This window comes from Melozone crissalis, unplaced genomic scaffold (genome assembly GCF_028551555.1).
Source record: "Melozone crissalis strain CALT ecotype California unplaced genomic scaffold, PUWL_Pcris_2 ptg000018l_1, whole genome shotgun sequence".
Lineage (NCBI taxonomy): Eukaryota > Metazoa > Chordata > Aves > Passeriformes > Passerellidae > Melozone > Melozone crissalis.
In genome coordinates this window covers 21256228-21280671 of record NW_026535796.1, presented here as the reverse complement: position 1 = coordinate 21280671, position 24444 = coordinate 21256228, and the positions used below count along the sequence as shown (strand labels likewise).

At 48.0% G+C, this 24444-nt stretch overlaps 3 protein-coding genes across 11 annotated transcripts in view; 2 read left to right on the top strand and 1 right to left on the bottom strand.

Annotated features, from left to right (window-relative positions):
- Positions 1-3062, bottom strand: part of NUMB (NUMB endocytic adaptor protein) — a 92270-nt gene extending 89208 nt beyond the window's left edge. For 7 of the 9 annotated variants that reach the window (XM_054275009.1, XM_054275018.1, XM_054275013.1 and 4 more), the window contains exon 1: positions 2986-3062. The gene's annotated coding sequence lies outside the window, so the exon portion shown is untranslated. Of the gene's footprint in view, positions 1-1636; positions 1703-2985 lie in introns of those variants that run through there. The other 2 variants (XM_054275010.1, XM_054275011.1) reach the window with 2 other exon arrangements.
- Positions 3063-10156: 7094 nt separating this feature from the next.
- RIOX1 (ribosomal oxygenase 1) lies at positions 10157-11981 on the top strand. The gene has a single exon (XM_054275370.1). It carries the CDS (start codon positions 10157-10159, stop codon positions 11960-11962), a length of 1806 nt encoding a protein of 601 aa, XP_054131345.1. The 3' UTR covers positions 11963-11981.
- A 6626-nt stretch (positions 11982-18607) lies between these two features.
- Positions 18608-24175, top strand: LOC128936600 (acyl-coenzyme A thioesterase 1-like). The gene is made up of 3 exons (XM_054275658.1): positions 18608-19184; positions 20797-20999; positions 22744-24175. The coding sequence occupies exons 1-3, from the start codon at positions 18725-18727 to the stop codon at positions 23347-23349; spliced, it is 1269 nt and encodes a 422-aa protein (XP_054131633.1). The 5' UTR covers positions 18608-18724; the 3' UTR covers positions 23350-24175.
- Positions 24176-24444: the final 269 nt, after the last annotated feature.

Genomic DNA, 24444 nt, shown 5'->3' with positions numbered 1-24444 from the left:
ACATTTGTATAGCTACGAAGTCAGTTCAGAGAGTTGATCCAACTGCAGCTTAACATTTTTCTGTACGGCCATTTTCAGCTGGATCAGCAAAGGAAGACTAACAGGGGAAAACAGATCCTTTTGGTGAAAGCATCGGCAGAAAAATCAAAGCTGCTCTAGTGGTAATTCAATAATATGACTGTAGAGGACATGTTAAGTCTTAGCTTGATTGAATTTATGCTTGGTATTCTGCAGGAAAAGAAAGGCAATATGCTTCAATTTCACTTATTAATATTTTGAGATCAATTGAGACAAGAAGAAATCTCTAATTTTAATATATGTTCACTGATCAAAGCAAACTCCAAAAACAATACTAAGAACAAGACTTCACATCAATTTAAACCAAGCTTGCTTGACAAGCTGGCAAAGCAAATAAAAATATAAGTAAACTTTGACCCCTCCCCTAAAGAAAATAATAAAATCAGCAGTGTCAGACAAGTAGATGAACACAATAAGTAGGATACAACTCCAAACTCATCAATTAGACCAGCTTAGGCTGCCAATCTCTTACTTGACAGTTTCTGTAAAACATCTTTTCTAGAGTACAAAAGATTAAATTTCTACAGCATTAGAGCAATTTCTTTTCTCCAATGCTATGTAGTTCCATCAATATTATAGTGGAATAAAACCAACTATAGGCAGAATTCAAGACATATTTCACAGTGCTGTAATAGGCTCTCACAAACACACAATAAAAAATCTACTATAAAATGTTTTTCCCAGTAGCTTCTATTCCTGGGGAAGGAAGCGATTTTTGCAAAGACTTTCACTACCATTTCAGAAAGTTTTTATCCCATCATATCCATTATGGTAGGAAAGAAAATTACTTACAGATCATTCCAACACCAAGCAGCTCTATCAAACTACAAAATGTGAGACTTAGAAGTCTGGCAAGTTTTAAGAGCCCAATGTGGCTTGTTGGTTTAGGTTTTTTTCTTCCCAAATGCATAATGCTGTCAAACTACTAACAAAAAATCACAAGGTTTCACAACAGTACGTGAGAAGATAAACAAACTTGTCTACTCTGTCTAGTTTACATGCGCCTTCGGATTCCACACATTTAAGCTAAATAATAAATGCAGGAAAGTAATTCCCTGGATGAAAAATAGATTTTCTGCTGGTAGGGATTTAAATGGTTCATTTGAATTGCATTTTGCATGTATACTTTAGGAAAAAAATCTTTTATGCGTTAGGTTTAGAGTCCTGTAAATCTGAATTTTCACCGAGGCTTAAAACCAACACTCTATGCAATTAGAGATTAAAAAGCGTTTACTGTAGGATAACTCAGGGTACCAAGAATCACAGGCAAGGCTGAACACATCTGAAATTCATTGTTCTGGACTTCGCTCACATTCTTATTTCTTCTGTAAGACTTTAGCTAAGAGAAAAAAAACAGCACTTCCACAGACAATTGCCAAGAGATGAAGAAATGGAAAACACTCACTGATGAACAGAAAAACAATCTCTTTCTCTATGGTAACTATTAACTTCTGCATAATCATACAGGCCATTTTAGCAGTAACCATAGATCAATAAGTCAAATAGAACTGAGTCAGAAATCCATTTAAATATTTACATTTTTTGTTACAAGTCATACCTAGAGTATTACTGTAGCCAAAGAGAATGACTGTGCCTTCCATTTTATTCACTCTCCTCATTCAGGAGCCTATCTCGAGATGCAGAATGATCAAAAATACAAAACGAGAGGAAAACAAAATCCCTTAAATGATAGAAATATACATTGTTAACAGCTATAAGCTTCTCCTACTCCGGACAGCTAAATTACGAAATAGACAACAACACAGAAAACACCGCAGCACACAGAAAAGCTCCCTTATCATTTCATAAACCATTAATGAGCAGGTTATATAAATCTACTGGACCGAAGGAGTTATAGATCAGAGCTGCTGCAAGACATTAACTCTACCGCGAGGGATACATAATTTCATTCGTGAAGACTGTTTATCTCCATGAACGCAATAAAAGGACTTAAAGGCACTCCGAACGGGAGCTGCATTTCAACCCTCCGTGCCCGACGGAGCACGGAGCGGGACGATGCTGCCCGGGCCCACCGCAGCCCCCGCCCCGCACGCTGTTGCTCATCCATCCCTCCTGCGCCCGCAGGACGGGCCGAACCCGGCCGGCTGTTCCTTTGTGCAGCCTGGCGAGCTGCTGCACACGCACTGAGGCACCGGCCAAGCCACGAACCGGGTGAAAAGAGACGAGCCCCGCCGCTGACGAGGGCCCTTTCCCCTACAACTCTCGGTGCCAGACTGGGTCGTCAGCCCCATCGCCCAAAAGCCTCGTCCCGACGCCTCCCGAACTTCACGGCGCCCCAGCCCCAGCTGAGACGGGGCAGCGGTTCCGGGGAAGCCCCGACTTCCCGGAGCGCCCACTCGCTCCCACGGCCACGCAGGGGCGGCAAGCGATACAAAGCGCCCGGGAGCGGCCGCGCCGGAGGGACCCTCTGACGGAAACCTGGCTGGGATTCAAGGCCTAGGAGAGACCGCAGGCACGGGAGGCAGCCCCGGGAGAATCCCATGAAGCGGCGCCGCCCCAGGGGTCGCTTCCTCGGGCCAGCGGCTCGGTGCTCCCCGCAGGGCCCTTCGGTGCCGCGGCCGCCCCCCGCAGGCTCCACCTGCGCCGGGCCCCCGCTCCACCGCACCGCGGGGATCGCGCCCCACCCCACCGCCCCCCGCCGGGGAGGGGACCGGAGGGTGCTCCCACGTCTCCCCCCGCCTCCGCACGCACTTTCCCGGAGTACCCCTGCCCCCTCTTCATCCCCTCCAGCCCCTCAAGCTTCCCCCGCCTCCGGCGCTCCCCCCGCCGCCGGACCCACCCGCGCCCCGCAGGGTTTGGCACGGCCCCGTCGGGCCCGCCCGCGGCTCCGGCCACCGGCCGCCGCGGCGAAGGCCCTTCCCCGCATCGCGGCCCGGCCGTGCTCACCTGCTACCCGCAGCCACCTCCCTCCGGCGCCTCCTCCGCCGCCCGTCGCCACCGAGCAGCAGCGCCGCCGCCGCCGCTGCTCCGCCCCCGCCCCCCGGCCGCCGCTCCCGCCCCCATCGCCAGCCGCGCCTACCCCGGCGGTCCATTGGCCACGGGCCCCGAAGTTCTGCCTCTGGATTGGTGAGAGGAGCCGCCCGTCAAAGCCTAGGCCCCGCCCACCCCCGCCCCACAGGTCCCGGGTGGTTTATTCACTCCGGGGCTTTGGCGCCCCCAATCTCTCACTGTCGGTTCCGATTGGCTGACGCGGTGGGGACAGCGTGCCGGGATTGGCTGCCCGAGGTGCCACTGCGGCGCTGCGCCCGCCTCCCCCGGGGTTCGGCTGCGCGGCGCGGCGGGAAGGCGGCGGTGGCCGCCCGGCCGGAGTCGGGACCGGGGATCCCCCGCACCTCGGGGACCCGCTGATGCGCCAAGGGGCGATGCGCCTTCCACCGCCCGTCTGCGGTTCGGTTCAGCTGTGGTTCTCGTCTCCTCACGGCTGCGGTGGTGGCACCAGGAGGAGGGTTCCCGCAGCCCCATTGCCACCTCGGTTTCCCCCCCGATAAACCACAGGTGGTGACTGACACCTTCCCTGGGGGCTGCAGTGTGACGTGCTGCTAATGCCAGCTCTCCAGAAACCGTGATGCCCTACATCAGCCAGAGGCCAGGCTTGCAGGAAAATCGCGAGCAGGCTCCTTTAACCTTCACGACTGAGACTGAGAACCACAGTATTCTCAGGATATCCTTCCTTCGGCTAGAAACACTAGCATGCCTCCATTTTCCAAATGGAGACAGTACCAGGAGCTGAATTCAGCAGGGAGGCTCCGCTTCAAAGGGAAGTTACCCAGGGGAATCCTCTGGGAGCAGCACCCTTGCGACTGCACATACGGGGCTTGGCCTGAACGCATTAACCAGAATGCATATTTCCAACAGCTGCCTCCTCTCACCAGACTTTCAAGTAGCTACTTCATCCAAAATGCAAGCCAGAATGATTCCCGGTGCATTCAGTTGGGGGGAAAAAAATAAAAACAATTTGAAGGTGATCGAAATGCAAAGATTACGTGATGTTTCTCTTCATTATTATATTCTCCCTGCATACACCATCCCCCTTATTCCTCTTTACTTCTGAATCAAGCAAAGACACAGAGCAACAAAGAACACGGGCTATGATGTTGGCTGGCAAGCATCCAGAAAACAAAGCAACTGAAATCACTGGGAATTTCAGAGCATCATGTGCAAAAATAATTTACCAAATTTACATAGGAAATGCTCAGGCAGAAGTGTGAGTATGATACTGACTCAGTTTCACACTGATGCTCTGACCCCCAAGTCATCCCTTGTTCATAAATTAAACTGAGAGGATGCAGGGGTTCTCCTTGCATCTTTTTGCATATCCCTTTGCTTTCTAAGGAAAGCAAAATCAAGACAGAGAGCTGCCTTCCCTCTCAAATATTCAAAAATTGCTGGAGTATAAGATAATGATTTCTACCAGTCCTAAGTTTTCTTCTGATTTCATGAAAACATTCCTGACTTAACATAACTCTTAAAATGTTGCATTCCCAGTACCTTCAGTGTAACATTCCTTCTCATTCACAGTCTTTGGATTTCTGACAGAAATTTTTGTAAAGCATGGTGCCCTTAATTTCTTATGAAAACTTATTTCCAAATGAACAACTCCCATATTATCAAGAAGCTCTGCATCCAAATGAAAAGTATAAAGGAAAAGGCCAGGACATGCTATTGTAAATAAAATCTAATGTATGCTTCAGCTATTTATAGCTTTTACAAATATTTATTAGATGGCAAAATTCATTTGTTGCCATTACTGCTTCTCTGCTCAGCTGATAACTTGACCTCCCCATTGGTGACTGAAGGGAAAGGGGGCTGTGGTGGGAAAGGAAAGGAAGATGACCCTAGAGGTCACTTAGCTGGACATGCTGAGCATCCAGCACAGCAAGCTGCACATTCACAGTGCTGCACTGCAGGACCAAGGCATGTTCTGAGTACTCAGTCTTCCCACAGCCTTTCCATGGGAGGGGGGGAAATTACTTCTCCAAGGTCTGACACTGGAAGCAATGCTTCAAATGCTTTGATCCTCATGGATAACAAAGAAATGGAAGATACTTAATAGCATTCACAAGAAACCAAACCCAATTTGCTCCTTATCACCTTTTCTTTAAGGCTGGGAACAGGGCTCCCTGTGTAATACACAGGATTAATGGAGTTGACTGTCCCTGTCATGCCCACTGACTCCTGCCAGCTGTGCCTTTCCAGCCAAGATCCTTCCTGGACTCAGTGGGATAGCAGGAGAGTATGCTATTCCCTAAGGACCTAAGAATATATTACACACACATTCATGACAATGCAAACTCCTTTATCCCCACTGCAGATACCCCGGAGGCTTAACATCATTCTTCCCTATTGGTTATCTAAAATAATGTCAGTGATTAAATCTCCCTTCTCTAATCACCCCATAATATTATCCCTTCTAGGAACAAGCCATACCAGTATAAATACTACCATATATGCATTTTTCTGCTCACAGAGAGGAATTCCATCTTTCTGGCAATATATATAAAACAATAGGAGCTTGTGTGTCTGAATGAGCACTGGAAATGTTCAAAAATACTTCTATAAGGTGCCATATTGGCTAGTAGCAACACATATCTACTATGGGAAGCAAATAAGCAAGTACTACAGGGGCTTTCTCCTGTCATGCTCTGAGCAGATCTGAACCAACATGGTTGCTAAACCAAGGCATTCTGTTTGTGCAGTACTTTCATCTTGGTAGTGTGGATCTGAAGTGAGCAAGCAATTTCAGAGTACTTCAGAAAAACTTCAATATAGGAAAGAAAAGGTAAAGTCTTTTTGCAAGGCTTCTGACTAGAAGAAGCTTACAGGAGAAGCAAATGTTGAATAGGGCTGCCCTATGTTGGCACAGCTATATGTTAATCTTGAAATAGTGCATATAAGTGTATTTAATGAGCAAAGCTATGCAGTTGCCATCATTAGTGCAGAAAGGATATGAGGAGCAAGAATCCTTTAAAACCTGTCTTCCATGGAAAGGCATCAGCCAAACAGCTTGTCAAGAGCCATGGTCTGTGCATATCAAAAGGATATTCTCTAGCACAAGATTTATGCATTGACAGTACTTTCTACCTTGGTTCTTTAGATGTGATTAATCCCACATGAGAAGTATTTCATTTAGGTCCTCTTTGCCTTCATTTTAGAATGGGGATTTTCTCTTCATGGCCATTTCTTTCTCTCCTTCTGCTGGAGCCTTGAAGTCTGGAGCTTTGTATTTAATCACTGCCTATGGAGTCACTGCAGATGGTATCTGCTCAATGCTACCAAATGCTAGATGGCATCTAATAAAAGTACAAAAACCCTCATAAAATTATTTCAGAATTTGAAAGTACACATGCCTATTTAACGTGGTGAGTAAACTCAGCCAAGGGTCCTACTTAAATTCATTATTTTAATTCAGCTTTAATTCCAATGTTTCTGCTTTAGTGTCATATGGTACAAAAGAAAATGTCTGTGCTTCCAAATCCCTCCAAAAAGATAATTTCACAGGAAGGACAGGACCTTCTAATTATGATTTTTACAAATGTGCTTTAATATGGCTGTTCCATGGCAGGGAAGGCTTCTTTTCTCAGTGGGGCTCCTTGTACAAGATAACCAGGATTAAAGACCACAACCAGTCACTGAATAAGAAAATCCCTGAGAAGAGAGAAACAGCTGGAAGGAGGCCAAAGCTGCTGCCAAAAGATGCTTCAGTGAGTGAGTGCATTCACTCTGATGAGGGAGGCCAGAGGATAGCTCTTGAGAAACAGTTCCTGAATTAGCTTTCAGTCTTGTTATATCTGGCAGTGAACTTTATAGCTTTCACAATGAGCAGCAGGCTTCACAATCCAGCCGAGTGTCCTTCCAGTGATGACACAGTGGATGTAGCTAGGCTGTATAAGAAAGATTGTCAGCTAAGCAAACCTGTTAGTGAAGGCTTGAAATGCTCTTTATCCTTACTAGGTATTAGTTTTGGCATGAAAACAAAACTGATTGTGCAAAAGGAAGGTCGCCAGCAAAGTAATAATGAGAAGAAGGATTAAGCTGGGCTTAATTTTCTAATAAGCTGGGCTTAATTTTCTAATAGTGACTGGTTTACATTAATGATTTTCTGGGAACACAGAGAAGGTCTGCACAATGGTGAACAACTGAGTATCTAATACACAGGAAACTGCAAAGAATTTCGTCCTTTCCACTCATTAGTGAAGACTACTCATAGTTTTGCAGGGTCAGGACTTAACCGAAACCGCTCTTTGAATTTGAGATTTCAATTATTTGAATGGCATAAGGCTAAAATATCAAATGAACCCTACATCTCTTTAGGTGCCATTTACTTACTTCTTTTGAAGTCACTTGTGACTCTCTAATAGGTTGTACTCACCACATTTATATGTCCTCTTAAATAAAACACATTGTGGCTCTTGGCAATGCAGCTTATACGTTCATAAAATCCAAGTAATTTTGTGTTAAGTTCTAATTAAGAAATTTAATTGAGCCTCCAGTTGCTACTCTGTCTGTGTAAGCAGCAGCTAGGGATCACCTAATCATTCAGAGATCTGTATTGCTTTCCTTTTGTTTATTTAAAGAGCTGTACATGACACATATTTCTTTAGACGAGTTCTCTTTAAATAGTGGACAATGAAAGCAAAGAGCATGTAAACTTTGTGGCTACTCCTAAACAATCATCTGAGTACTTTGTAAGTGACACTGAAGCTCTCTCTTTTTGCCCTAGGTGAAAACCCTTTCTTGTGTCACACAGAAAAATAGCAACATTCTTTATTCTCGAAAGAATTTACTATTAGAAAGGCTAAATTGTCAAAATAAATGTTTTCTTGTTATAGAGATTTAACCACTATTATTTTCCACTGTGTCCTTTGCTCAGAGACTTTGTTATACATCATAAAAAATCCAGTGTCAATCAACTGTCTCTCAGCAGTAGAAAGTGACATCCCTATGAAGATCAGGGCCCTCAAATGAGACTTTGAACCCCCTGTACTGGTAAATATCCAGAACAGCTTTGCTGCTGTCATTACAGATATCCTGGTGTAACTCAGGTCAGGCTCTGTGCACAGCGCCTGGCTTCTTCTCAGAAGGATCAGTTGCACTCCAGTAAATTAAGCAGTAACACAAATAACAATCCAGTCACCCAGGTTTTTCAAAAGTCTTCCCCCTGCCAAGCCTGTTTAGCCGTGCTTACGTATAATCAAAGCCTACAATGGCCTAACTTTTACCATATTTCAAGCGCTTTGCATCTCGATTTTGTTAAGGGTCCAGTTCTGTTGAAATGGTTTCAGCTGATAAGATTATTCTAGTAAGCAGGGCTTAACCTTGGGGAAACAAAGAGTGGATTGAAATAGCGTTCGCCCTTCCCTTCTCTTCCAGTCTGCAGATGCACGCACAGGCTGCCTGCGCTCCCCTCTCGCTGCGCTCCGCACCCCGCGGGTCACCTTGCCGGGCAGGCGCGGCGCTCCCCGGAGCGGGGCGCGCAGCGCTGGTCGGCCTCTGCCACCTGCTGGCAAAGCCGCAAACGGCCCGGCCGTGAAACCGGAGCCTGAAGGCTGCCTGTGCACTCCTAAAACCCGTCTCCATTAACTAAAACCATCGTGGCACAAAGAGGACAGCCTTCTACTGCCGTTGCTCTTCACGCAGCTTTGGCTATGCCCGAAGAACTCCGTCAGAAAAATACCTCCAAAATTAAAATAGCTGTTCTTGCACATATACATAAAGGCCTTCATTGATTAGAGCATATTTGTGTTCTGTGAGACTGATTTGTGTTGTTTTTAAGGCAATTCAAACAACCTTTTAGGTATCTGCATCAATTTTAGAATTGATATTAACAGCTGAACTTATCCTTATTAGGCCTAACTGATTTCTGCTCCTGAATTGTGGTAAAATTGAAATGTAGGTCTGGGTTGAAACCTGGCAAAAGGTGAAAATTCTCTTTTCAGCTTTATATCCTATGCCTGATACACTAAGTAGCCCACACAGCAAATCTGCATATGCCTTAGAGTGTTAGCTGTTTAACATATTGTGGGCAGCTGATATTCATATCTGTGAGAGGTTAATAACACCCTGTGAACCAGAGGGTTCCTGGGCACACTTGGGTAATTGCTGCAGTTAAATGCTTTAGACTCACAGCAGCCTCTGGAGATGAAATTCTCATGCAAAATTCATTCCCATAAATTACTGCAGTTCATCAAAGATTCTTCTCACAAAAGTACTGCACAGTGAATTTCTTCAACTGAAGCTTGTATCTTGATCAAAAATATGTCTGTCAATACAAACCCCTACCTCTGCCTCAAGCAGAGTCTTGTTCTACCCCTCTAGGAAGCTGCAGCCTCCGGAAGCGCAGAGCAGCCCTCAGGCTGCCAGCACCACTAACGCTGGCCTTCTGGGAAGCCTCGGAGAGAAACAGAGAGGAAACAAAGGTCTGCCCAGGTTATTAGAAAGTGAATGGATTTGGGGGGGAAAAAAAAAAAACAACAAGCCAACAAACCAAAAAACACTATGTGACAGGACCGTCTTTTGGGTTTTTGGGATCCTTTTGAGATGACAGCCTTATAGCTGCTATCACCATCAGAAGCACAAGAAAAGGGGAGGGGGATGGCACACAAGAATTAGCTCCATTTAATTTGGGTTGCTACTCCTTGTGCAACACATTATGAAATGAGTGTTAGCTCATCTAGACTCATTAGGTTACAAAGTAAGTCCAGGCTGTCTAAAAGCATATCTTTACCGTACGCCTTCAGACAAAACATAACTTTCTGAACGTACTGCTTAGAGCGTACTTCCAGAACGAAGCTTCCCAGCCAAAGAACAGACCTGCATCGTACCAAGGCGAATCGCCTCTCTTTTTCTTCCGCAGGGCGGGGGAAGCAAATATACCCAGCACATTTTAAGCGGCGGAGATGACAAAAGACAAGACAAGACATTCTGTTCCACACTGCACCACAGGCACCTATAGAACGCGTCCTTCCGGCGGCAGACGGGGGGCGGGGACAGACGGGGACGGGCTCCATCCCGTGCCCGGGGCGCTCCCGGCGGAAGCGGTGGCGCGGGGCGGGGAGCCATGGCGGCCATGGTGGCGGAGCAACGTGAGTTGGGGCGGCTCTCGGCACTCGCCGTGTACCGCCGGATGGCGGGGGCCGGGCGGATGGAGCGGCGCCGCCGCGGGGCCCCGCTGCCCGCGGGTCGCAAGCGGGCCAAGGCCCGCCCGAGGCGCGGCCGGGCGGGAGGCGGCGGCTCGGAGCCGGAGGCGCCGCCGCCCGCCGCGCCCCCGAGCCGCGTGGAGCTCCCCGAGGAGGCCCCCGTGGAGCTCCCCGTGGTGGTGCCCGAGGAGGCCCCCGTGGAGCTCCCCGTGGTGGTGCCCGTGGAGGCCCCCGTGGAGGCCCCCGTGGATCCTCGGCCCAAGGCGACGGACGCCGGGCCTGACGCGAAACCGCGTGGTGGCCCCAAGGCGATGCCCTGCGGCCCGCAGCCGGCCGGGAAGGACAGCGGCGGTGTGTCGGGGCTGCTGCGGCGACTGGCGCGGCTGGAGGACAGCCGGCAGCGGGCCGCCGAGCTCTTCCGCTGGCTGCTGGCCCCGGTGGCGCCGGCGGAGTTCCTGGGGCGGCACTGGGAACGGGCGCCGCTGCTCCTGCGGCGGGGCGACCCCGGCTACTACGCGGGGCTCTTCTCCACGGCCGACTTCGACGCCGCCTTGCGAGGAGGAGAGGTTCACTTCGGCACCCACCTGGATGTGACCAGCTATGCCGAGGGAGTGCGGGAGACGCACAACCCCTCCGGCAGAGCCCTGCCCGCTGTCGTGTGGGACTTCTACCAGAACGGCTGCTCCCTGCGCCTCCTCTGCCCGCAGGCCTTCTCCCCTACCGTCTGGCACTTCCTCTCCATCCTGCAGGAGCAGTTTGGCAGCATGGCAGGGGCGAATACCTACCTCACGCCCCCGGGTACGCAGGGCTTTGCCCCCCACTATGATGACATTGAGGCCTTCGTGCTGCAGCTGGAAGGGAAGAAGCACTGGCGTGTCTACAGGCCCCGAACAGATGCTGAGGTGCTGCCCCAGTTCTCCAGCGCAAACCTCACGCAGGCTGAACTCGGTGAGCCTGTGCTGGAGACTGTGCTGGAGGCTGGAGACCTGCTGTACTTCCCCCGTGGCTTTATCCACCAGGGTGATTGTCTCCCTGATGCACATTCACTCCACATCACTGTGTCTTCCTACCAGAGGAATTCCTGGGGGGACTTTCTGGAGAAGCTCCTCCCAGCTGCCCTGCAGATGGCCCTGGAGGAAGACGTGGAGTACCGACGGGGGCTTCCCATGGACTACCTGCAGTATATGGGGGTCACTAACTCTGACACAGTCGATGTTCGGCGAACGGCCTTTGTGGAGAAGGTGCAGAGCCTGATAAAGAAACTTGTTGACTATGCACCCATCGATGCTGCTGTGGATCAGAGAGCCAAGTTGTTTCTTCATGACTGTCTCCCTCCAGTGCTCACACAAAGTGAAAAGGCACAGAGTGTCTATGGCTTCCCGGCCCGGTGGCAAGATGGAGGGCCCTGCAATGTTGATATTCTGATAACAAAAGACACCGAAGTACGCCTGCTCCGTCATGGCATTGTTAGACTGTGTAATGAAGAGGCAGGTATGATGCTGTACTACACTACAGAAAACTCAAGAGTGTATCATAAGGAAGAACCCAAGTTTCTTGAGCTAGATCCTGAATATACAGACAGTATAGAATTTCTTCTGTCTTCCTATCCAAATCATGTAAGTGTGGCTAACCTTCCATGTGAAACCTTGGAGGAAAAGATTTCTCTAGCTACACTTCTGTTTGAGAAAGGTATTCTGACTACAAAGAAGCCTCTGGCAAAAATATAACCATTATTTTTTCACAAAATAAAAGTACACTTGTTTAGAAAATGTTCTGTCTTGGTCTTGCCTTCCATCTGCTAGATATGAATCAGCAGTTCAGGTCTCTGCATCTCATCTGGGGGTAGAAGGTCTGTGTAGTGGGTAGAGAAATCAAATGTTCTGAATAAAATAAGTATTTGCTCTAGGAGCAATTCTGCGTGGCTGAGTGCCTAGAGAAGAGAATTTGTTATCTTCTTTTCACCAGCCATGTTATTACACCCTAGGAAACTTCAGGGAGGTTGTGAACTTTCTTGTAGTCATCATCATGTTTCAGAGTATTTTAAAGCAGTCTGCTCAGCTGCATGCAGGAAATACTGTTCATAGGCATATTTGGTAATGGTCACCATTCTGTGTGCCTTTGCTGGGCTATCCTGAATATATGGTGTGGCCTTCAGGCCCATGCTGTGTTGTAAAGATCCCTTGGTCACACATTTACACTTCCTAAAAGAGGGGCCTGCAGGCAGCTCCCACTCAGTTTGAGCAATCGCACCCATGTATGTGGCCCTGCCCCTACTGAATGATGCAGTAAGATTTTCTCAGGCAAACGTGATCTGTTGCGTTTGAAATGCATCAGGTTCGCTTGCTTCCTTTTCAGTCCAGTAATACAGGTAAAATATCTTCCCCTCCTGGTTTCCCCACAGCAGCCTTTAGCGATGAAATTATTGGTCCTTTCAAGGCAAGTGGGGTGCCTTCCAATATGTTTGGGGATTTTTTGTGCTGGGTGAAAAAGTTTCATTTTAGGACCTATCAAGTTACACGAATATGTGCCTGGCTGTGAGGTCAGTCCCCAAAAATACTGGCAAACCTCTGAAATATTTCTCCACAGTGCTATTTTATCACAGCAGTCACCAGGTGAGAGGTATTCTGTCTTTAAAGCCTCCTGAAGCTATACTCACAGTTAGTGGGGTGCATTGCCCTGTGCTCCTCTGAGCTGTTGGGTTATCCAGGTTTTGCAAGATGGCACCCATACACTCAACTGTTTGGAATTTAAGTGTACAGTATGTCCTCCCATACTTGGAACACTGCCAGCCTTTCCTCCCTCTTTTGCCTGTATGCTTTTGCTAAATCTTGAAAGTTGAGCTGTGTAAAATTGCACAAGATCATGCTGGGGTGCCCTTGGACCTCTTGGCTCTGTGAAGCGCTAGTGGCTGGACAGAAATGCTGTTGCCAAACTCATCCTCTGACCCCCTGTCTATTCATCCTCACCAGCCATCCTTACCGCACCATTTATGTCCCTGGTAAATATCTCCTGTCTCAGTGGTGCCCTTCCTGCTCTGTGTGCTCTATGTGCAACCACAGGCAGCAGCACTGCAGCTTTGTTGCTTGGGGCTGTGCTGCAGAGCTGCACCAGGACCTCATGCCGCTCTTCCTGCGATGGCTGCAAGCACTCCCATGTCTGTTTTGAGCATTTTAATGCTGACCAAAGACAGCATAAAATCTCCTTAGCTTTTCCTTTCCCTAGACTCTGGAAACTGCCCGGACTTACAGGACACCTTACAGGTACTCCTCACAGATTTACACAGGACTAGCTAGGCACAGAGTTTCTCTTTTCTTAATTGCTCTTTCTGCAGAAAGCTATTTCTTGCTGAAACCTGCAGAGTATACCAAATTTTTTTGACTAGGAGGTGGTGGTCCATTATGATCCCAGTAAGAAAAGCATATTTTGTAAAGTATCTAAAAATGCCATGAATTGTAGCTAACACTAATCTTACACCCCTTTAGATGCTGAGAACCCCAAGCAAAGAAGCATTTCCCCATGTCACGCAGACGTGGTTCATAGCAGAGATTGTCTCTGTTTTGCGGAGAAAAGAAGAAAACCCCACAACTTTGTCAAAGTTGTAAAGCTTGGTATGTTTATTACAGCGCTGGACGCATGTGGAGATTGCTCTCCTCAAAAAAGGCATGCGTGCCTCTGAGAACTTTTATCTCTCTCTCAAATACATATGCATACAGTTTCACAATAGGTTCATACATATTCATTTTTATGGGTTTCATGTGACATTTACCGCTAGTTCCCTTTTATCAGAAAGAATTCCGAGGTCAGGTTGACCTGCCCTTACAGCAGTCCCTGTCACTCTCTATCATCTTCTGTCTCCCCCCCGCCGTTATCTCTGTCCTTCGCTGAAGTAACTTCACTGAGCTTAGCCTTGCAGTCTGGCTAGATAACTACGATTTCTAACCACAGACTCAAGTCAAAAATGTACATTTCATCTAAATTAAAATGGATTTCTATCCTGGAAAATTTTCACTTTGCTTCATCTCCTTTCAGTCTTTTAAGGTATTGTAAGATTCTTGAATAAGGAAACAGCTCTATGTAGCATATCTACAGTCAAAGAGAAACAATGTTTGCAAGGGAATATCTTTCTGCACTGTTCAATAAGGTCAGGGCCACATAAGCTGTGTTACCTCAGGTCCTGGGTGGGAGCTGCCTGTGGTCTCTGTAAGGAAGAGCTGGCTGAGTTTCCTCTAGGGCTTGGGTTCTGTGCAGGCAGCACAGGCCTGAAGGTGCCATTGTACAGGCAGCGCAGCACAGGCACCAAAGGCGTGGGGCAGTGTCATGTCCTCCAGAGGTCATAATACCGTGGCTATTGGAGGGGAATGTTCTGCATGCTGTAAGGCAAGGACCATGCTGATGGCCCCTTCATGGGCTTCCAAGCAGTGCAGAAACACAAATGAAGATACAGGGAACATATCCACCAATTTTTCCAAGCGAAGCTGAGCAGGACAGGAGAGTTTTGAGAGAATAAGCATTTATTTGCTCTCATAATCAGACCCTTGGGGCACAGGAACAGCATCTTTTTGAAGGCCGCAAGGACCATTGAGTTTCATGACATCCATATGGGGCACAAAAAGTGGGGAGGGGAGTTGGCAGTCCCACACGTGCCTGTCACTTTGCCACTTTCAAGAAAGATGCAAAAATACTCATCTGGTTTAGCTAGCACCTGCCAGAATGCTCACCTAGGAAAGGGGAAGGATCAACAGATATGAACTGGTACTATTCAGAGCATGGGTACTATTCAGATACCACAATCTCAGAGTGACTGAGAAGAGAAGACACCTGCATTGTGGAGAGGAGACACCTGCATTTTTTGAAGCAGCTTTCATGAATTGTCACCACATGCCCACATGTGAACCTTTACTGGTAGCCAGCTGTGGGAGGTTGTCCTTGGCTGGGTGTTGGATATCTGCCAAGCCACTCTTTCAATCCTCTTTAGCAACAGGAGAGGTGGAGAAACTAAGAAGAGAAACCTTACAGATCAAGATAAGGACAGGGCATAATTCATAAATATTTTGGCCAATATCACTGGCAAAACAGACTTGACTTAGAGAAGAGTAATTTAATTTATTGCCAGTAAATAACAGAGTAGACAGAGAGATATAAAAAGAAAATTAAAACCACCTCTTCCTCATCTTTGAGCAGCATTAGGTACATCTCTGAGATGGCTGAAACTGTCTCTGTCAAATATGGGGGAACCTTGATCTCTTACTGCCTCCCACTACCAAAACGTTTCTACATTAGCTCTAAATAATCTTATTTTTCTCTTGCAACCAGAGTTCAAATAGTGTCATTGTTCTTGTTCTCTCTTGGCTATCATAAGAGAATGTTTTACATATAACAGAAAAAAAATTGTGTAGGAGATGCCTGTAATTTGTTCAAAAGAAAAAGTAAATATTGCTGTCACATTCTTTGTGTGGTTTTGCAAACTCTCAGCATTAGACAATCTTGCCCTCCTTGAATCTTTTCAGCTGAGCACTGATGAGCATTTCCTCCTATCTCCCAGGTGAAGGGTCCAGGGGTTGGCCTGCTTGGTTTCTCTGAAGGAGCCGAAGTGTCCCTTGCCATGGCTGCCTTCCTGAAGAACATCTTGGCTGTTGCTTCCCTCAATGCCCCTGTTGCTGTTACAGTGATTCCTCTCTCTTACAAAGATAAAATCATCCCCACTGTGACCTTACATGAACACAAAGCCAAGGCCACCAATTCCACATTTCTTGACTATTCTGATGGCATGGATGATCCCTTTCAAGCTCCTGGCGACCAAAGCCGGATCCCACTAGAGAAAAGTGAGGCACAGCTTCTATTCATTGTGGGCCAAGATGACTGTGTTGTCAAAAGTGAGTATCATGCTACTGAAGTCTGCAAGCTTCTGCAGGCTCAAGGGAAGAAAAATTTTCAGATCCTCTCCTAATCTGGAACAGGGCAGTGCATAGACCCACCCTTTTTCCCTTTGTACCACACAGGAAGCCACCCTGTTTTTCACAAGCGAGCTGTCCTGGGTGGGGAGCTCGGGGCTTATTCTAAAGCTCAGGTTCATGCTTGGTCACAGATCCAGGCATTTTTCAAAAAGTATTTAATTGTTAACTAATGTGCAACAAATAATGTGCAAGAAACACACAATTTTGAACAACCAGATCTGATAAAGTCTACTGCAGTTATGAGGTCAAACCTTTGTCACAGCTGTACCAGTAAAACTGCAGTATCTTTCATACCTTTGCATATCCATAACAGAAAATAAATGGGTTTGCCTTTTCTGTCCCCCTCTCAACCTTTTTGCTCAAGTGTCCAGAAAAGGAATGGTGGTTTTTGCATTAGTCTTTGATAAAACAGGTCATGTGCAAAATGCACAGTTATGTTTCTTGGGTTCTTTGATAAAACAGGTCATGTGCAAAATGCACAGTTATGTTTCTTGGGTGGTTTCTATTCCCCTAATACTTGACAGTCCTTTCCATGTCACTGTGGTCTCTACATGAATATGCTATCCTCAGGTCATACTAATTGTCTCTAATGACAGTTTTGGAGCAGAGATTTCACTGCTCTTCTGGTGACTGTGTCATTGCAATGGAAATGTCTCTGACCTCTGTGCTGCTGGAAGTGTGTAAGAATGGCTGCTATGGCCAGGATACTGGGCTCTCTCTGGTTAAGCCTTGGAAAAGGTTGTTTGCCTTTTGTGCCTTCTTTCCATCTTCCCTTCCAAAGGAAGTGCTCTGGCTTTTGGATACTTCTGGCCCCAAGATATGCAAAAAAACTTTTTGTTGAATTTACAGCCATTTTGATCTTCTCCTACATGATGTGGAGCATTTTAATCTTTGTTACTGGGATGAGAATTGTAATAAAGAGACTGAGATTTGAAAGCCATGGAGTCTTTTGCTGTACTTTGGTTAGAAGCAGGGTTTGCAGCTTGACTACCTTCTCATCCCAGGGTGAAGGCTTAAGAAAACTTGCAGCTTTGGGATCAAAGGTTACCCAGGTGGGAACAGGAGACCATAGAAGATGGACACTTAGTCCCCTTACCTTCACTCTATTCCACAGGTCTTGTGTCACCAAGCATGGAGGAGAAGGAATTTTGCTGAAGCCTCCAGGACCCTTAGCATCTGCTCCCGCATGTGGTCAAGCCCATGATCAAATCCAATAGTGTAAGCCACAGAGTGTTGTTCTCAACAACAGGAATAGTTGCCACACATTCAGGGCTGGACACCAGACAACATACCCAAATGCTAGATGACAGAACACCTCACCTGTTTGGAGAGAAAGGGTAATTTCCATGGTCAATGAAACAGTGCCAAATATCTCTGACCGCTTAGTATTTCCAATTAGGGCAATGTAAGATTCCCTTAGATGCTTCTACTTTCACACCTCTAAGACCGGCATGAGGAGCTCAGAGCATGAGGCATCCCTGCCAGCGTCTTCCAGGAAGAGTGGGAGCTTCAGGAAACAGCTCTCCCTCTGCAGTTCCTTTTGGATCAGAAGATCTATCTCTGCCTAAGATGGACTGAATGACCCTGTTTTTTAAATCCTTGCACAATCCATTATTAGAAGAGCCACATGTTTCCTGACCTACCTAAATAGTCTGAGAAAGTGCTCCTCCCTTATTGCTCCTGCATCCCTGAGCACCCTGACCATCCTTCCTAACACACCTGGCTGTGCAGCTGCCTAGGCCGGGCAGAGCCTGGTGGAGACATAACCCACCTTGCCCATGCCTTGAGGTAACGAACAGAGAAGCAGAGCCGGCAAGGAGACAAGAAGCAATGATGAGCGAGTGCTGGTGTGGCTTCTCCCCGTCTCGGCTGGAGCTGGCCCTAGCTGCGGCCCCTTGGCTGTGGCGTGCAGAGCTGTCCCATCTGTACGGTCTGTCCCACATCGGCCCTTCCCTGTCCCATCTCTGTACGATCTGTGTCACACCGGCCGTTCCCTCCAGTGAATTCCGACTGCGATTTTGCTCGGTGGCTCGTCTCCTGCCCGCAGCCACCGCCCGGCCCGGGAGAGCTCGGTGAGACACCGAGGAGCTCGCCGAGGCCCAGACGGGTTTCAAGGACTCGGCAGTGTTTGGATGAAGCCTCCCACAGCCGAGGAAGGCAGCGGGGGTAAGACAGAAGAGGAGGCAGGCATTCAGGGAAGTAGGGAGGCAGAAACCGGCAGGGACGCAGGCAGGCAGGAGAGAAGCAGCCGGGCGGGACAAGGGAGCTGCCGTCCGGCTCCTCCCCGCCGGGGCGTGCCAGCGGCACTCCAGGCCCCAGCCCGGCCCTGGTTTCCCGAGGATCTGCCCCAGAATCCGCCTCCAGAGGCGGGAGCGATCCGGAGTCATGTGGCAGGTCAGTGCCCGCTCCCTGTGCCGGGCCGGCTCCCGCGCCTGGCAGAGGTGGCTGCCCTGGCCCGGCCCCGCACCTGCAGCCCTACGGAGCCGCGGCCCCGCGTGGAGCCCCGGGACAGCCCCCGCCCAGGGACTCTCCTCCATGGCCCCCTCCATCCGCCTGTCGCCCGCCGCCCGCAGCCTCTTCGATCAGCCGCTGGCCATCGCCGTGCAGGGCCTGGGCCCGCGGCAGCAGGTCACTCTGCGGACGTCCTTGCGGGACGAGACCAGAGAGCTCTTCCAGGCTAGTGCCCGCTACCAGGCGGGCGACGACGGCGAGCTGGACCTCGCCCGCTGTCCTGCGCTGCCGGGAGGCAGCTTCTCCGGCCTGGAGCCCATGGGGCTGCTCTGGGCTTTGCAGCCCGAGAAACCTTTCTGGCGGCTGGTAAAGCGGGACGTGCAGAGCCCCTTCCTCCTGCAGCTGGAGGTGTTTGAGGGCCACGGGGAGCGCCACGGGCGGCTCCTGGCCCAGGCGCAGCATGAGCGGGCGTTCCTGCGGGACGGGGTGCGGAGAATCCCGGTGCGAGAAGGGAGGATCCGGGCGACGCTTTTCCTGCCCCCCGGTGAGTACCGGCCATGCCGGGCTCCTTCCCCCACGTCGCTTCCTCTACTTTCGGCCCCGCACTCGCAGGTCCGGAGCCAGAGCGCCTCTGGGTTCCCGTTGCGCTCCCGACCCGGCAGAGGACAAGGGGGAGGTGCGTCTCGCCAGTAGGGATTGGGCACTCCTCAAGGCGTGGCCTGATCAGCCCGACCAGCTTTGATCTGCCGGCCGTACTGCTCACACGGAGCAGGCTCATGTGATGAAGTACGTGTGTCTGTTTATCTGACTTTACTGGACATGAAGACATTGATCACAGTACACTTTTTGTTCCCAAATGCTATGGGAGGTGGAGTCAGCCAGTTTTCAAGGCACTTTTCGTGCACCTTACTGTTTTCCAGAAAAATCAGGTGGTAATTCTTTTGAGTAAGTGGAAGATGTTCTCCTAAACTGAGGAGTTTAAATCTGTGGCTTCCCTTTCCAGCCTCTCTACACATCCTGAACTTAGTAGTGTCCTAATTGCTGTAGCCCAAGTTGCCTTTTGCTGCCACATTTGTCCCCAGTTCTCCCCTGTTCGTGAGCAGGTCAAGGAAAACATTGGAGAGACTTGCCCTGGCAGGATTTTTGTCAGAAAATAATGGAAAGGGCTTGTGAGTTTTTCAGATTGCCTGACAAATGCTCTGTTATCCTTCCATCCCCTGTCCAGATTTCTGCTAGTTTTCTGTAGGAAACCTCAACTTTTGCATTCCCTTGGTTCTGCAGTAGCCATACCCCCACAGTATCCCACCTTTCCTTCCCCCCGTGATACAGAGGTTTTCACCAAGCATGTCTCTGGAACCCCAAGGAGCTCCTCTATGTATCACGTGTCTTCCCCTCTCCCCTTTCTTTCCTGTCTGTCCCAGATAACTCTTTCATGACAGTTCTAAAATCATATGTGCTGTGCCAGCCAGAGCCTTAGGCTCTGACCTCTCAGACTTCATCTGTCTTCTTGAGGCTGGAGGTGAATTTCAAGTTCTTGCTTGTTACATAGGTTTGATGGTAGTGTGCAGACACCTGAGGGAAGCCTCACCCTCCTTCCTGAGCAGGAATGAAGTCTCCCTCTTAGCCACCTCCTTTCCATACTTGGTTAGTACTTTGCAGCAATCCCTCTCAGCTCTGGACTTCAGTCCCTGTCCCATGATGAACCTAATGTAATGCTTCCTTTACCAGGTAAGCAAGGCTGGTTTCAAATACTTTCTTCTCTTAATCCCAGAATAAATGACTGAGGTGCATTTACACTAAAATTGAGAAGCTGGAACCATCAGAAGATGAGATTTTGAAGCAGAGCTTAATACATTTGCAGTGAATTTACACAATACAGAGAACTAATTGTGACTGTCAAAAGATCCCTTCTCTTCCAGCTGCCTGTTTCCTGATGTTATCTAAAACATTAGCAGACCTGCTAAATTATGCTAGTTTGTTTAATCTTGAAGCAATGTAGCCACTTCATTAAAACTGTCACAGTAATTTAGGACTCTCAATACCATTCTGCTGCTGTATTTTTTTTTTTTTTTTTAAGACGCATTCCAAGGCCTATGAATTTGGAATGTAAATTAAAAATTGTGGGTTAATGTGTCCTGTTATGTGGTCTCTCTCAGGAAGTGGCCCCTTTCCGGGAATTATTGACTTGTATGGAACTGGAGGAGGACTCCCTGAATACAGGGCATGCCTGCTGGCCAATCACGGCTTTGCTGTGCTGGCTCTGGCTTTCTACAGCTATGAAGATCTCCCCAAAGGGATGAAGGAATTCCACCTGGAATATTTTGAAGAAGCTGTAAACTATATGTTACACCACACCCAGGTTAGTTTGTTCATTGACTCACTACAGCGAACTCTCATCAGTTAGGTCCTGTCAGACTACAGATGGGGCAGAGCTGCTGTACTTAAAATAGCATTGCTGTTGAGTTGGCTGTTACTGTTTTATATCTTTTAACTCCCATTAAAATGGCTCTCTGGCAGATTATTCCATCTCTTCCTTTTGATCTGCCCAAGTGAAACAGTGACACATTGGTCACATACTGGTAATTTCTACTCCATTCAACCCAGTGTCATAACTAGGGTGCTAGTTTCCTGGAGGCTTACTGGACTTGCAGTGGGGATTTCAGATTTATGCTCTGTAGAATGTCCTTCAGATCTAAATGTCCTTTTCAGTTGTGGAGCACATGATAGCCTTCTGTGATCCAGATCTCAGGGAAACCAAGGAAACTCAAGGAAGTCCACTGCTACACATTTGATGCTGTGTATTTTATAAGCTCTTAAAATCACTCCAAATGTTGGTATTTTATAAGTATGGGTTTTAATAGCTAGTTATACACTTAGGGATCCTTCTAATTCAGCACCTCTTGGAAGAGAGCCCTGCTCAATTCTGCATCTCCTTATAAGTAGCTATGAGTGAAAGTAGCTAGAATTGCACAAACCAGCACTTGGTTTCTCTGGAGAATGAAAATAAATACCTTCCTCAATCTCAGAAAGATGAGTACTTCTTAAAGGTCTTGTCTGCTTTTTAGTTACCTTAACCTTAACTGCTCATGGCACTTTTCTGCCCCAAAAAAATCTGAAAATTGCTTCACCCTGCATTTTTTTCTCTTGAGAGCACTACAGTACCATTGCCTCTCATTAACACCTCCACTGCTATTCTTGCTGTATTTTTAATATGTTGCAAGCCATATTTTCTAATTTCTTCCTTCCCGTATTTCAAAGTTAATCGGTGTAAAGCCTGTTACACTGGTGATAAGACACAGAAGGTATTAGATTCTGATGCTGTCTCAGAGCCTATTTGCCCCTGAGAGTCTTTGGATATTGAAGAGTTGTGGTATTAACTAACCCTCTTCCAGTATCCTTACAGGATTTCAGCACCCAGTAAGGTCATTTAACTTTCCTATTCTAGTTAATTTGCCTTGTGTAAAAGAAAATGAAGGTAACCTAGTCTAGACTGACTCCAGGGGACTGTACAATTCTCCTGGAAAAATTGTTTTAATAGGTTATATTTTTAAGATGAATTTTAATGAGTAAGCTACCTCAGACCACTTCCTGTGAGTTAGATACCAAACATTGTAGAGAAGCAGAGAGCAGCTCATGTGGAGCCTGCTACCCCATGTCAGCTTCTTAATAGGGGAACCTTGAATATAAGAAATACATTAACATAAGTGATGACAATATCATAGTCATTTCTGGCTTTGAGCGTTTTGCACTGAAAGAAAGCAACTGCAGAGGAGGCCTCCCCTGCACTTGCCCTCTTCTTCTATTAACTGCATAATAAATAAAGGGAATCTAGGACTGCACATTTGCAAGCACAGCTGTACTCTGCTTCAGCACTGAACCTTGTAGCTTTGTTAGGATGATGCTGCAGTCTCAGTAGGGCTTAGGATCATAAATCAAGCACAGAACAGTGCCTAGGATCCTTCAGACATGGGCCCTGTACACAGAACCTCAGATGCCTGTAGGTGGGGTCCAAATTTAGGACAGACACAGCTGCAAACATGGCAATATATTAAAGTGGCATGCCGTAGTTCATTGTGGTTTCTCTTCTCTTCTCTCACCTGCAGGTTAAAGGTCCGGGAATTGGTTTGCTTGGACACTCAAAGGGGGGTGACCTGTGTGTCTCCATGGCCTCCTTCCTAAAGGGCATCACAGCCACTGCCCTTATCAACGCCTCAGTGGCAAATGTGGGTGCGGTGCTGCGCTACAAGGACATCACCATTCCACCCCTTGGGATCAATCCAAAACGCATCAAGGTCGGCAAGTCCGGGATTGCTGATATTATTGATGCATTGAACAGCCCACTAGAAGGGCCTGACCAGCAAAGCTTTATCCCTTTGGAGAAGGCTCAGTGTTGCTTCCTGTTCATTGTTGGCCAGGATGATCACAACTGGAAAAGTGAATTCTTTGCAGTTGAGGGGAGCAAACGTTTGCAAGCTCATGGGAAGGAAAAGCCTGAGATAGTCTGTTATCCTGGAGCAGGGCACTACATTGAACCTCCCTTTTTCCCGATGTGTGCAGCCTCAATGCACCTGCTATTTGGCAAGCCTGTGATGTGGGGAGGGGAGCCCAAGGCACACTGTGAGGCACAGATAGATGCTTGGCAGCAGATCCAAGCATTCTTTCGTAAACACCTCACAGGCGAACTATCTGGAACATCCAGTAAGCTCTGATATGAATTAGGTTACTTTACAGATGAAGATGCTGGTTTTGTTAAATGTTCTGTTAAATTGTTTTGTTAAATGGCTCAGAATGAGAACAAGGAACATCAGAGAATAAGCTATTAGGTTTCTTGGAGGATGATGGTTGGTGAAAACAAGAAAGCAGCTTCCTTTTTATACCCTCCTCTAATCTTGGTTAGAGGCCTTGGCCTCCTGTTTTATGTAGTACAAGGTTATAAGCTGTGGAAAACAAATGGTGGTAAGGCTGTGTGCTTTGAGTGTGAATTGAAGTAGTAGGTAACTCATCCAAGCTGAGAACTGGGATGAAAACATGCCTTGGCCTTGTCAGAGATGTATGCCGATGCTCAGCTTTGTGTTCTAGTTCCAGTATTCCAGTTTTTCTGGAGGCAGTAATCTGCCTTCAGTAATGTTTCTGTTTTCCCTGTGTACTTCTCCCTCCTTTGTTGCTCCTTGCCGTTCTCTCAAACCACTAAAATGCATCTGCCTTAAAAATATCGAATATTTCACTTCACATTTATAGGCAACAAACCAGCCCATAGCTTGATGTGATGTTTTGAGAGCATGCAGTAGAAATGAGACATTTAAACAGTCTTTGGGAGTTCATAAGCGTGAAGAAACAACAGAACAGGTCCTGTTAGTTGTCATCCTGGAGTCGCTCCCGGGTGTCTCCTCAGCACGGCTGGGTATCGCTGTGGAGATCCGCAGCACTGTCGGAGCTCCCTGCCTGTACATTCCCCAGATGCCGGCTCAGCTCCCTGCTCCTAAGGGCTGCTGAGAACAGCCCGGCGGCGGCTCCGTGAGGCTGGCACGGCGGCTCCGTGAGGGGGCCTGGAGGGGGCCTGAGGGGGCCGCTGTGGCGGAGCGGGGCTCCGGCTGCACGCCCGCTGCTCTCTGCGCAGCCGGGTGAGCGCTCAGCCCCGCCGGGATCGGCAGTAACTTTGTGCAGCCAAGCGTGGGGTTGAAGGAGAAGACGGTGAGAGTTGCCGGCGCACTTGCACTGTGTCCCCGAACATGTTGTACCCGGCAGTGCCTGCAGCCCGCATGCGGCCTCTACTGTTGCCTGTGCGTCAGGCCCGTTTGTGCGTT

What these genes read in the sequence shown, in the direction of transcription:
- RIOX1 (XM_054275370.1), top strand. Translation starts at nt 10,157, where the DNA reads ATGGCGGCCATGGTGGCGGAGCAACGTGAGTTGGGGCGGCTCTCGGCA.
- LOC128936600 (XM_054275658.1), top strand. Translation starts at nt 18,725, where the DNA reads ATGGCCCCCTCCATCCGCCTGTCGCCCGCCGCCCGCAGCCTCTTCGAT. An exon ending in GACGCTTTTCCTGCCCCCCG is followed by an intron (nt 19,185 to 20,796) that starts GTGAGTACCGGC and finishes GGTCTCTCTCAG; the next exon opens with GAAGTGGCCCCTTTCCGGGA. An exon ending in ATATGTTACACCACACCCAG is followed by an intron (nt 21,000 to 22,743) that starts GTTAGTTTGTTC and finishes TCTCACCTGCAG; the next exon opens with GTTAAAGGTCCGGGAATTGG.